The 13,762-nt window shown below is 43.9% G+C and overlaps 1 protein-coding gene across 3 annotated transcripts in view; it reads right to left on the bottom strand.

The window, feature by feature from the left end:
* The window catches only part of FBXW11 (F-box and WD repeat domain containing 11), a 46,092-nt gene extending 32,546 nt beyond the window's left edge, over window positions 1–13,546 (bottom strand). The window contains exons 1-2 of one of the 3 annotated variants that reach the window (XM_075274777.1): window positions 13,433–13,523; window positions 2,530–2,578 (exon numbers count right to left, since the gene is read on the bottom strand). Coding sequence is in view for 2 of the 3 variants with exons in the window: in XM_075274776.1 (XP_075130877.1) it covers window positions 13,433–13,477 (45 nt within the window). In the remaining variant the exon portion in view is untranslated. Of the gene's footprint in view, window positions 1–2,529; window positions 2,579–13,432 lie in introns of all 3 variants that reach the window. The other 2 variants (XM_075274776.1, XM_075274775.1) reach the window with 2 other exon arrangements.
* Between the last annotated feature and the right edge of the window lie 216 nt (window positions 13,547–13,762).

The raw sequence follows: 13,762 nt of genomic DNA, 5'->3' as shown, positions 1-13,762 counted from the left end.
ATGCAGCACTTTAGGAGTAAAACAATATAACTCATCAGTGACTGTAGAATTTTCACACTGCTCGGGTTTACCAGCATTTATAGGGGTTATCCAGTTTTTACAGATATGGGCCACATAACAGGATACAGAAATACCAAACACTAATAAGCACTGCACTGTTTCACTTCAGCACTGCTTATCTGATTTATTTTCAAAACATTGACCACAGCTGTGACATTTTGTTTACAAGTTCACCTCCTCCCTTTGAGCAGTTCACCTCCTCCCTTTGAGCAGTTCACCTCCTCCCTTTGAGCAGTTCAGCCAGCAAACAAAACATCACAGCAGCACATGACCTCTTTGCTCCTTGAAGCACCTCATGGGAGTGATTTATTGCCTGATGAAATATGCAGAGGACAGAAACACTGCACGAGACACAAAATGGACCCTGTAAAAGGGAGGAAATTTGCACATAGGGGGAGAGTGGAGAAGAGAGGCGTACTCAGAGTGAGAACAGGCAGGTGATTTATGGGAAATATAGTTTGGCCACAGATTCACTGCATATAAATAGAATTGAGGGGATATCGTCACTCCATAGGGAGAGAACCACCATTTAGGTGTGTGGAGTCTTATTAGTCCATGAGTGCTCCACTGTGCAAAGGAACATGGGAAGAATATGCAAATCTGACTTCCATGATGTAATTAGGAAGCCAGTGCCTCAAGTATGCACACCAATAGAGGGCGCTCACTGAGGATGTGCAAGTCTATCTTCCATGATGTAATTAGGAAGGCAGTGTACCTGGTAAAATCCCAACATCATTGCAAACAAAGGCCTCTGAGAAGGTCGGCATGATGTTAAAGGGAGCGCCCTCTATTGGTTTGCTTGACTGAGACTCTGTCTTCCTAATTACATCATGGAAGATAGACTTGCACATTCTCAGTGAGCACCCTCTATTGGTGTGCATTCTTGAGGCACTGGCTTCTTAATTACATCATGGAAGTCAGATATGCATATTCTTCCCTTGCATATAAATAGTGATACAAAGAGCAGCAGGTAAAATAAAGCCAGTCAAAGTGCACACAAGGAAACAGTGAGGATGTATTAATCTTGAAACCTGGATAACCCAGTGTTACATGCAAGTCTACAGGATTTTTCACATGTTCATTAAACTTTTTACCTTTATATTAATTTCTGGGTTTAGTGCCCTTTTACAAATACCCCAAGAATGTCTGGTGTATATATAATGTTAATTATATACCTAATGACCTAGGCTTAAAATTGTAATTTACCGAGAAATACATTTTTGTTAGGGTCCATTCACATCACATTATTTTGTCCTCTCTGACCAATCTTGTTTTGTTTATATGGGGAAAAATTAGACCATTGATGTGTTTTATAGTTGATGCGTGATGGATGCAAACTGACTGTACATCTGGCAGCATCCATAAATTTTTTGACTTCTTCCTCATGCGACAAGCACTGTACCCCTGCCAAGTCTTTCCCTCCTGCAAGCAAGCATCCAGGAGTTTTTCAACTATAAGACAAGTGTTGAGGGCGCACCAGGCCTTATGGTATTTGGGGCCCCTCAGCCAGCCCAAAACAACTGGGACAGTCCTGCATTTCAGGTGCTGTCCCTCAGTTCCAGGCAGCTGATTTTAGCTCGTCTCCATTATTCAGCCTTCAGATCATATCAGCAGCACAGAAGCGCAATGAGCCCCGGGTCACGGATATAATTGCGATCAGGGCCTGTAGGAATAGGGTTAGAGGAGTACATAGAAATATTGGTGACTGAGGGGCAGAGGAGTCTAACGCGAGGGCTAGTTGTGCCCACAGCTTCTCCTTCATTTATCAAGCATTAAGCAGGTAGTGGAGAGCAGCTACAACAGGGTTATGTCCCACAGGTATGTGAAAAACTCCTCCCCTTCTTCCTCTACTTGACTTAATTGTAAAAAGGTTCCTTTATGTAAAAAAAAAAAAAAAAAAAAGATGTTTTTACTATTAAAACAGATCTATTAAATGTATACCAACAACGTGTTGTGAATGGACCTTTACATGGTAAAAACAGTGTCCAGGAATTGGACAACTCACAAAGGAGGATGGGGAAAGTGTAAAAATACAAAAAAAAAACCCCCAAAAAAACACACGTTCACCTGTGTATGACGTGGCTTCACTGCTGGAAGTCCTGTGCCGCACGGCTGCAGTAAAGGACTCGGTGACATATGCGAGTGACGTCACTGGTTCCTTTACACCCAAATGCGACACTGGACTTCCAAAACTAAAGACACTGCACAAGCATGAACGAACAGCTTTGGCGGATACCAGAGAGCAGTGGACAGGTGAGTTTTTTTTTTCTTAATGTTACACCTTCCCCAATTCATTCTTTACATGACTTTGCCGATTATTCCCAAATAAAAAAGTAAGGCCCAACACCACAAGCATTCTCACATTAAGACTGATATAATCTAAGACTACATACATTTAGCAAAGTGTACAGGCATACTAAAAGCATCAGAGCCCAAAGCAGCCAGAAGGATGAATCTCTGAAGATTTACCTTGTAGGATGGGGATCTTCTAGAATGATGGACAGCTCACACACCTAGACTAGAAGTTAACAAGATATTCAACAAAATTATTTGATGGGAGAACTACTGGGATGGTTGTGGCACATCTGTTCTTGTTTTAGGAACAAAGGGGAAAAATAGCAAGTAAATGTTTGTTCTTCTGAAGATGTGTACACATTTAGGCTGTTATCTACGCTGATGGGGAACCGGGTGAATAGGAATTTTTGCACAACATGTGCAGTGCACAGTCTGCTACATAGACAACTGAGGCAGATCCTAAAGGAGCACAAACAAGCTGCGACACTTGCATGGATTTTTGTAACTGGAAGTACCATACAGTCCAGTCAAACTCTTTGTAGGAATACAAAACCTAGGAATGTATGTTGCTAGTAGACAAGAAGTATTGCGGCCTGAGGGGTTGGGATTAAATTAATTTCTCAACATTATTGTAACATCCTCTGATGGATCAGAACAGAGAACATTAAAATGTAACCAACCTTAAAGAGGATCTTTTATCACCTATCTCAAGTCCAACTCTCTGCATCACCTAATAGGGGCTGCATCACTGATTCCTGCAGATGGAATTTTTTCTGGTTTTTATGTATTATTACGATGTGCTACTTAGGCTCTTTATAGTCAGGTGGGCGGTGACAAGCAAAGTATGTGATTCAGAGCTCCACATCTTCACAGTGTCAGAGTTCCTGCCTTTTGAATGCTCCTACCTACCTGATACAGAGCCTAAAAACAGCATAACAGGCAGTGGGCTAGAGGAAAAACCCTGTACAGAAACTATTAACAGATCCTTAGAATTTAAATTGGTGGAGGTAGTGAAAGGTCCTCTTTAAGGCCGGGGCCCCACGGACCAGAAACGCCACAAAATCGCGATGTTGTACAGTGCAGGCAAAGTGGATGGGATTCATGCGAATCCCATCCCCACTTTGCAGAAAAGATCGCAGCACGGACACGCTGCGATTTGAAAAAGCCATTGCGGCTTTGCAAATTGTAGCATGTCAATTATATCTACGGAAACGCCGGCGGCTTTCCCGTAGATATAATGTTAAGAAAGTCCACAGAGGAAAACTGTGAACTTTCTCTTAAAAGCGAAGCAAATACATATCACGTTATCCTCTGTGGTTTTTCTTCCCTTATTAAATCTATAAGGAAAAAAAGCGATGTACTGCGTTTTTTGCAATGTGTGGATGGAATTAACCATTCACTCTGCTGGTAATGTGAAATAGAGCTATTTTTTTCTGCTCACTTTCTGCCTAAGGCCCCATATAGTGTTCCGTATCACTTTGCATAAAGTTCGCAGAGCTTTCCTCTGTGGAATTTCTATTTCAATTATACCTATAGGGAAACTGCTGTTGTTTCCGTAGGTATAACCGACATGCTGAGAATTCCAAAACCGCAACAGTTCTGGAAAACACAGCTTACCCAAAGCACGTATTTTACCGCAAAGTGGGGATGGGATTTGCTAGATTTCTGCAGCGTTTCCGCCATGGGCAAACCCATGGCATTTACGCCACTTGGGTGACTGGTCTAAAGGAAGTTCTTATACTTCTACCTTCTACTCAATCCACTACTCACTTTGGCTTAAAAAAAAAAACCACAGCAAAATCTGCAAGAGAAAATGCTGCGTTTCCGCAATGTGGGATTTCAGTCTTAGGGCTCGTTCGCATCTGCGCCCGGGACTCGGTTCTGCAGGTTTCCGTTTCCTGCACAAAACTGGGCACACAGAAACCTGCCGGCACCTTTCAAACCTATTCATTTGAATAGGTTTGAAAAGTGTCCAGCCGTGAGCGCCGGTGAGTGTTTTATGCTCTCCGCAGTGAAACAGTTTTTTTTTAACCAGACACAGAGCCGGACATGCAGTAAAAAAAAAAAAAAAACTGTTTCGCCGCGGAGAGCTCAACATGCTCACCGGCGCTCAAGGCCGGACTCGGCATGACAGGTTTCCGTCTTTTGCCGGCAGAAGATGGAAACCTGATACGGAGACCCGAACGCTGGTGTGAACCCAGCGTTAGAGGTCAGGTCACTATAGACAGTTATTCCCTACCAGGAGGATTGAGCTACCGCTATAGTCCAAGTGAATGCAACCTTGTGCACTGCAAAGAGTGGCAGTGGAGACAGATCCCTAATAGTGATGCAGTGCGGTAAACATTTCCGTTGAGGGTCCGGTCAAACAGAGAGCTCCAGGAATTCTCCATAGTGGAGATGGTGATGGTCCAGAGTGGTAAGACCTCTACCCATCTGATACTTATTCACTATTTTGCAGGCTCTCTCATTCAAAAATAGGTGATTGGTTGTGGTATACTTCTTTTACCAAAACCTATACCCATACATGTTCTTGTAGGTCTGATTAGTGGAATAATGAACTTATTCAGTCTTACTTTTGAGAAATTCAGCTTTTATACCCTATGAAAATGATTTATATATTAGATTCAGGTTGGAGCCATATTCTTTTTAGCCCGATGTCCATGGGATGATGTCCATCTGTTTAGAGAGTGGCACTAGGTGGTGCCCACAAAAGAAAATGGGTGCTCTGGTAAGTGTGTCCATGGGCTAAATGCAAATAGCTCATTTACATATGGGGTAAAGACTGAATTTCAAGACAGATCACAAAACAAGTAACATATATTCACAAAGCAACTAACCATTCCTACAACAGGATGCAAGTGGTTTAGAAATAATTTGGTGGTAGACTCTGGTTAGGGTGGACGCAATAGTAATGAGCCAAGAACCCGTGTGTCCATCACATGACCATGGACAGATATTTATCCACTGGAAGTAAGCAGAATGAATGACCGCAAACAGATCTAGAAAACTGTGAGGCATTGATACAGAAAGTATATTGGAAAACGGTATAACTTTTCATAGACAATCCCTTTCTTAACATACATGAAAGCTATGATGCACCCATTGTACAATAAACTGTACTGATCTGATCATGGACAGGTCAGATTTCTTTTTTTTTTTTTTTTTTTTTTTTTTTAAATGTAGATTGTGAGCCCCACATAGAGCTCACAATGTACATTTTTCCCTATCAGTATGTCTTTTTTTGGAATATGGGACGGAAATCCATGCAAACACGGGGAGAACATACAAACTCCTTGCAGATGGTTTTATGCCCTTGGCGGGATTTGAACACCAGGACTCCAGCGCTGCAAGGCTGCAGTGCTAACCACTGAGCCACCGTGTGGCCCCTTTGGACAGGTCAGATTTCTGTCAAAATTATCAAGAAACAAAAAATTATTCTTGGGAACATGGCATGGGAAAAAATGTTTCATTGCTACGATCATAAAAACCAGGACCCCAAAAGAGCTCAGGGATGGGACACTTACCTCCATCAACAGGATAAACCCTTTCATCTTTGCTCATAACAAAAGTCCTATTTACATGACTCTTATCAGGCCAATCACAAAGAACAGATACAGGAAGGCTTGTTCCTAATAAATGGCCCATTTAAGGCTAGGGCTTCATGGCAACTTTGCCCACCACTCTTGTTGTGCAACCAAGGATTGTCAAGTTGACCCGTGACTCCTGGTGTACCATGACTTTGTATTAAACGCTGTGCAACATATTTACTAATAGAAGTCAAGCTCACAGTGTTTGGTTGCGCAATAAATATTAGTCTTAGCCTAAATATCTTCCCTCAGGTTACAACTGAGCAAATGCTCGCAGCCAGCTGAACTCATCTTTAAGGATGGCCATGTACGTTACATTTTGGACATGTGTCGTGTGGATGCAACTGATAAACTATCAACATTAGTGTGATAAGGGATAAGTATCTAAAGGGCCACCCCTTTAACAAGATGAAGAGCGCTCATTTACTATATACATCCACCTATATCTGTAAGGATGAACCCCTATGTCCCTGCAGAGATGCAGGAGCAAGTAACTGGCTGGCAGAACAAAGATATACAGTATACAGAGAGCTGAATGAGCACTGTGTATACACCTGTGGGGGCTTCCATGATGCAGCTTCCCATTCAGCCTGGCGGTCACGACATCCACTGGGGTATTGGTAAGAGATGGTAAAGGGCCCAGATCACATGTTCATGTTAGGAAGGCCCAGTCCTGATGTGGTTAATATTACAAACAAGCAAAAAAACAAACAGATGTTCCAAACGCTTAAGTATGCTTTAAGGTCTATGTCACATAGGAACAAGAGTAGACAGCAGCTTCTTGGCTAGTGACTCTCCCAGTTTTATTTCCCATATGTACACGCAGATGTATAACTCTACATTCTGCATTAAAATCACTTTTCAGGGCCCTCATTGGATGAAGTGACAGAGGATTAGCTGCCATGGACTTGTGGCTAATCTGTGACGTCATACAGTGACAGTAACTTGCCATTTTCAAGATGCAGCATGTCAATCTATGCTGCGGGTCTTCGCCCAATTGGCAACAATTACCCTGTAAAATCCACTGCATAAACCAACCCATTGGTATTTTTTTGCCACAGCAGTCCTGATTGGTGGCAAGAACATGCTTTCTGTGTGGACACAGCCTTGTATTATTCAGGTGGTCTGCTTTTTAAAAAAATATATTTCTCAGTCACTGGGTAGACCCACCCACACGACTGGTAAGTTCAGGCTCAAAGGATCTAGCGAATCCCATCCACATATTACGGGGAAAAATACGCGCAGCAGACACGATGCAATTTCCAAAACCATTGCAGTGCTGGAAATCTCAGCATGTTAATTATATCTACAGAAACGCTGTCAGTTTCCCTAAAAATTGAAGCAGAACGCTGTTGTCATGCCCCGGGGTAGGGGTGGGGGTGGGCACACTTATCAGGACCCGGGCCTTCAGATTTCTACAGGCAAAAGGAGGACAGAAAATTATTTTTTTAAAAAGTTTGAGACTGCATTATGGCCAAGTATGAACGCCGTTGAATTGGGAAGGTGAATATGATCTTGTATCTGTAAAGTTGGCTTTAAAAATTTACAACAGCTTTTTGAGTAACCCCTTCACGGCTGACCTAAAAAGTTGTAAAAGTCACTAATTTCTGCCCGTGACCTGTGGGTTGCCACTGATGGGATGCAGATCTGCTGCTTAGCATGAAGCATGAATGACGTGAACTACAGCAGGCTTCAATGGCCAGAAGAAATGCAATATGAGAAATCAACTATTACACCTGTATCTGGGGTCTGTCATCTACCAATCTTGCCGATCTGCAGATAACGGACTTTTTGCAAAAATCTAAAACGCATGGACGTGTTTCAAGGAATGAAAGATCTGATGCGGCTATTTCAGCTACGGAAATATTTTTTTTGCCTTATACCAGAACATGTTCTGTAAAAACTGCACCCGTATGCTTCTCCATCTCAGGACTGCCCACCTGACAGATTGCTAACTTAGCGCACTGGGTGTACCAATTATTCAGGAATCTCAGAATCAGTGGAGCGCCACCTACTGAAGGATGTAAGAAGATGGAGCTAGCGAAGGTGGTGAAAGGTCTTTAGTGCCCAAGTGAGATAATTACAGTGAAAAAATATCCATGGTATATACTGCACAACTTCTGGCAAAATCTGCAAATCAAACTAGGTGCTTATTCACACGACAGGGCTTGATGGTCACGTGCTAGCCATTTTTTAGTACAACCAGCACATATCCCATAGATAACCTACTCATACGACAGTTTTTCAATGGTCCATGTGACCGATCAATTAAACGAAATATAACAACATGTAATTTCTTGGGACTCAAGCCTATAAGGTATCAGTGAAAACAGATTACTCTCAGACTTGTGTGAATGAACACTAACATCCTGTGGATCTAAGGCCTGCACCACATGGCCATTTCTGTGCAGCAATTTCCAGCTGGACATGGATGAGATTATCACTTCCATCCTGTGTAGACATAACCCTTACACATGTCTATGAGGATCAAGAAGGGAAAGGGATGTGGATGAGGGAGGCCATGACTGGGAACACGCGTTTGTGACTGTACCACTCTACCATTCAGCAGTACTGGCATGAATTTCTGCAATACGCATGTGCACATACTCTGAGCGTGCTCGCACAGATTTTTTTTTTTCTTGCAGCGGTGGAAATAGTATGTTTATTAAGCCCATTGACGGCCTCAGGGCGATTTTTGTAAAGAGGTTACCTGAAACTTATTCTTCAGCAATGTGGCTTTTAAACCTGCAGCGGAAAAGTCTGTAGCTGTAGAAATGGTAACATAGAAAACCATTGAATGCAAGATTTTGGCATAGAATATGCAAATTCCACCAGGCCGTTGCTAGTCATTCCCATTGTATGGCCTTTACTGCAGTTTTCTATATACGTACAGATGTAGCAGAGTTAACCCAAACTTCTGGACCGTGTTCTCTTATTACAAAGGCAAACAATGCAAAGTTATTGAAAATGTTTTTTCTATTACTTAATTGTTTTGTCATATTCTGTGATAAGATACCACACTGTCACAGTTTAACCAATTGCAGAAGTTAAAGGGATCCTATCATACAAACGCTTTTTTTTTTTTTTTTCATGAGTAACACGTTGGAATAGCCTTAAGAAAGACTATTCTTCTCCTACCTTTCGTTGTCTTCTCCGTACCGCCGTTCGCCTGAAATCCTGGTTTTTGTCAGTATGCAAATGAGTTCTGTCTGCCCGAGGCCTAGAAGTCTGAAACCTGAGCTGGATGAAGAGGACGTTGCTGTCGAAGATGGAGGCGGCGCTGGAGAGAGTTCACTCGCAGCATTGGGGACGCTCCTAGTGCTGTTTAAACGCTGGGGCCTGCCCCCAGTGCTGAAAGAGAACTCATTTGCATACCGACAAAAAACGGGATTTCAGGCAAACGGTGGCACGAAGAAAACAATGAAAGGTAGGAGAAGACTAGCCTTTCTTAAGGCAATTCCGACGTGTTACTCATGAAAAAAAGCATTTGTATGATAGGATCCCTTTAAGGTTAACCCTGCTACATCTCTATATGCAGCTCTAGTCTCAGTTTCTGGTGCTCAATGACCATCCTGTGGTGGTTGCTGAGGCCAGTGACTGGCTAAAGTGGCCATATGGAAGTCCACTGGCATCATCACTGGAAACAGTGACTGTCAAAGACCACCTAAGGCCTCACTCACATCTGCGTCGGTAATCCGTTCGGGGGAGTGCACATGGGCACCCCCCCGAACGGACTACCGAACACTTTTGCAAAAGCGGTGTGCAGTGAAAGCACACGGATCCCCATAGATTATAATGTAAATATAAAGTAAATTGAGAAGTACTTTCCAGTCTGCATGTTCCGTGCGGAAAGCACGCAGACCCATTATAGTCTATGGGGTCCGTGTGCTTTCACTGCACACCGCTTGCAAAAGCGTTTGTTAGTCCATTTGGGGGGGTCCCTATGCGGACTCCCCTGAATGGATTACTGACACAGATGTGAACGAGGTTGGATCAGAAAGGAGATAAGTAGAAACACTTTTACTGCATTCTTTGACTTTTTATTTCCAGCAAATCCATTAAGGCTAGGTTCACACTTATGCCTGGTATATGTCTGCGGACAATCCGTATTTAAAAAAAACCAACAAAAATGAAATGGTCAAAACATGGATTAAGGCTAAAGGTCCGCATAGCAGACCACAGAACTGTCTGCTTCCATTATACCTGTAGGGAAACCGCTGGCATTTCCGTGGGTATAATTCACATGCTGGGATGTCCAAAGCCACAGCAGTTTTGGAAATCTCAGCATGTCCACTGCGCATATTTTTCGCTAGAATCCCATCAACTTTGCAGCGACTGAAAAACGCCGTGATAGTTTCCGCCGCAGCCAACCCGCGGCATTTATGCCTTGTGGGGCTCTGACCTAAAACTGTTACACAGCGCATACCATAGTAAAAAAAAAAAAAAAAAAAAAAAAACTTTCCGTTTGTGTCCGTTTTGGAATGAAGAGGGAAAACTGGATTACAAAATGGACACAGACTGCTATCTGTTTGTAAAAAGATAAAATGGGGAGAGACACTGAGCGCCAATATAGTGTAGTAAATACAAACACTCTTGGCGATGATATGTGATTGGTCTCTTACCTATTGATGTTGTGAAATAGTCACAACATCATATGAGCATATAAAAGGTATTATAGCAGCAGCTCTTTCCCTTACGCTAAGGGAACAGCGTGATGTAATGACAGGCGATTCCTCAGGCAAGCCCTACAGGAGTGGAGGGATAGGGAGTAAGCACGCACACCAAAGTATGATTTTGAACAGTTTATTAAACACAACGCGTTTTGGGCACCTGCCCTTTCTCAAGTGTGATACAAACTGTGTAACAGTGAATACCAGTATGTTGCTCCACAAACTGCTACACTACACAGTTTGTATCACACTTGAGAAAGGGCAGGTGCCCGAAACGCGTTGTGTTTAATAAACTGTTCAAGATCATACTTTGGTGTGCGTGCTTACTCCCTATCCCTCTACTCCTATCGGGCTTGCCTGAAGAATCACCTATCATTACTATCTGTTTGTGTCCGTCTTCCATAGACCACAATGGATTTGTTGCGGTCCATCGTGTATCACTATTTTTTGGACATACTGCAAGGCCGACTTCTGTCTCCATCCAAAAGAGCGGATACTAACGAACACCTTATAAAACCTATTGAAATCAATAGGTTTTAGAACAAATTGTTCAAAATCAGTTTTTGAGGTTACAAAAACTGATTTCATGCCGACACATCAACGCTGATGTAAACCCAGTCTTAGAAGGGCAGGCTGGGAATGTAATGGGTAAATTCATTAATCAGAAGGAACATTTAGTCACAAAATATACAGTAGAAATCCCAAACTGAATGACAACTTCTGCCCATTTAGTTACATTTCCGTAAGAAACAACTTTTCCTTCAAGGTTGAACTGGGGTTTGGTATAGAATATTATCACCTACCTATTAATACTCACCTATCAAACCCCCTGCTGACTGTGCAGCGTCTACACACACGACTACTGAGGCCAATGACAGTAGACAGACATGTCAACCCCACAGCAGTCAAAGACCATCGGAGCTGGAATAGCGGGGATATCGATAGGCGAGTTACGGTTATTTTATGCAATGCCGCACCACCATTTGGCCTGTTTTTGGAGGATCCAAAAACAATCTTTTTAAAAGGACAATAACTAAGGAAACCGATTGTGGTTGGTTTACATGCGTACCCTGACCCTTGGATTGATTCAGGTCTTGGTGGCGTTTTGCGGCCACTAAATGGATTTTTCGTACTGATGACCTATCCACAGGAATTGTCACCAGTCTCTGACCTGTTGGGGAAGGAGGGAGGGGGTCTGAAACCTGGACCTGCACAGATCAGCTGTTTCGACAGCCTTCAGAACTGCTGATCCATTATATGTAGTAATGTATGTATGTTACAATAGCAGTGTATGTTGTAATAGGAGTGGAGTTACATTCCCCAAAAGAAGCAGTACAAAAAAAAAAAAATATAAAAATCCATTTGGGGCCAATATTATAAATTTGATATCTATATCTATCACACCTCCAATGTGAAAGTCAGCGGCCCAGGGATCGAATCCAACTGACCAAAGGCAACGGCCTGGAATTGGTGAGGGCTTCTTTCAGGTGCTCCAGTTTCCGCCCACACCCCAAACACATACTGATGGGTAAAAAGGAATTTATACGTCAAGTCCTAACAGCGACGCTTAGCGGTGATGACAATCTATGTACAGCGCTGCGGAATATGTTAGCACCATATAACCTGAAGACGTGAGGTACCATAGGGTGGGATATAGCATGTAGAACTGGCAGACCCCTGAGGCTTTGTATACACAGAGGTACCATAGGGTGGGATATAGCATGTAGGAGACCTGGCAGACCCCTGAGGCTTTGTATACACAGAGGTACCATAGGGTGGGATATAGCATGTAGACCTGGCAGACCCCTGAGGCTTTGTATACACAGAGGTACCATAGGGTGGGATATAGCATGTAGGAGACCTGGCAGACCCCTGAGGCTTTGTATACACAGAGGTACCATAGGGTGGGATATAGCATGTAGACCTGGCAGACCCCTGAGGCTTTGTATACACAGAGGTACCATAGGGTGGGATATAGCATGTAGGAGGACTGGCAGACCCCTGAGGCTTTGTATACACAGAGGTACCATAGGGTGGGATATAGCATGTAGGAGGACTGGCAGACCCCTGAGGCTTTGTATACACAGAGGTACCATAGGGTGGGATATAGCATGTAGGAGACCTGGCAGACCCCTGAGGCTTTGTATACACAGAGGTACCATAGGGTGGGATATAGCATGTAGACCTGGCAGACCCCTGAGGCTTTGTATACACAGAGGTACCATAGGGTGGGATATAGCATGTAGGAGACCTGGCAGACCCCTGAGGCTTTGTATACACAGAGGTACCATAGGGTGGGATATAGCATGTAGGAGGACTGGCAGACCCCTGAGGCTTTGTATACACAGACATAATACACAGGCTATGAAGCCTTCCTCTCTGTACGGCAGGCTCCTTCTTCTGCTCAGGCTCCATAGACACTATGGCGGGTTCTGCACCGACACAAGAGATCACAAGCTGAAGAGCAATCACCGGGCAGATCCGCAAGTGGCGTCACCAGCCGCCATCCATTGTGGATGCTATGCGGCAGTCTAGGCAGGAGAGCTCGGCCCCTCCTCTTGGAGTATGGCTAACTCAGCTTGGGCCTGGAGGATGGAGCCGAGTGTACAGGCAGCCAGCTCTCCGCCATCCTCCATCACACCGCCCCGCTCACCAGCACAGTCCGGAGACGTGACGGCTGTCTAGAGATGGAGGAAGGCGGAAACTGCTTCCTAGCCCAGGAGCACAAGGCGAGCGCCGGAGAAGAAGTCACTACATAACGACAAGGAGCGAACACATTGCCCGGTACTGAGTGTGCGCCGCAGCCCGTCCTTCACTTACCATTAGCTCAATGGTTTTATCCTCTATGACTGAGTCAGGCTCCATGATCTCAAACACCGAAGCAGATCGTCTCCCCTTCCCCCCACCCCGAGAAACGCAGCAAAAGCAGGCGGAAGCTCGACGCACGGACGTAATGACGTACGCATCACGTGACCGTAAATAGCAAGGTGGACGGTGCGGGTTTTGTTGCTAGGGGGTTTGTGGTGGAATAGAGTGACTGCAGGAAGCTTTCTATGGACAGACTGGAGCGACTCAACTGCCAGAGTCAGACTACTGGAGGATGGAGGCATGACGTGCAAGATGGTGACAGACGTGCAGACATTACTATGG

The sequence above is a fragment of the Leptodactylus fuscus genome, chromosome 5 (assembly GCF_031893055.1).
Source record: "Leptodactylus fuscus isolate aLepFus1 chromosome 5, aLepFus1.hap2, whole genome shotgun sequence".
NCBI classification, from domain to species: Eukaryota; Metazoa; Chordata; class Amphibia; order Anura; family Leptodactylidae; genus Leptodactylus; species Leptodactylus fuscus.
This window is presented reverse-complemented; position numbering and strand designations above follow the sequence as displayed.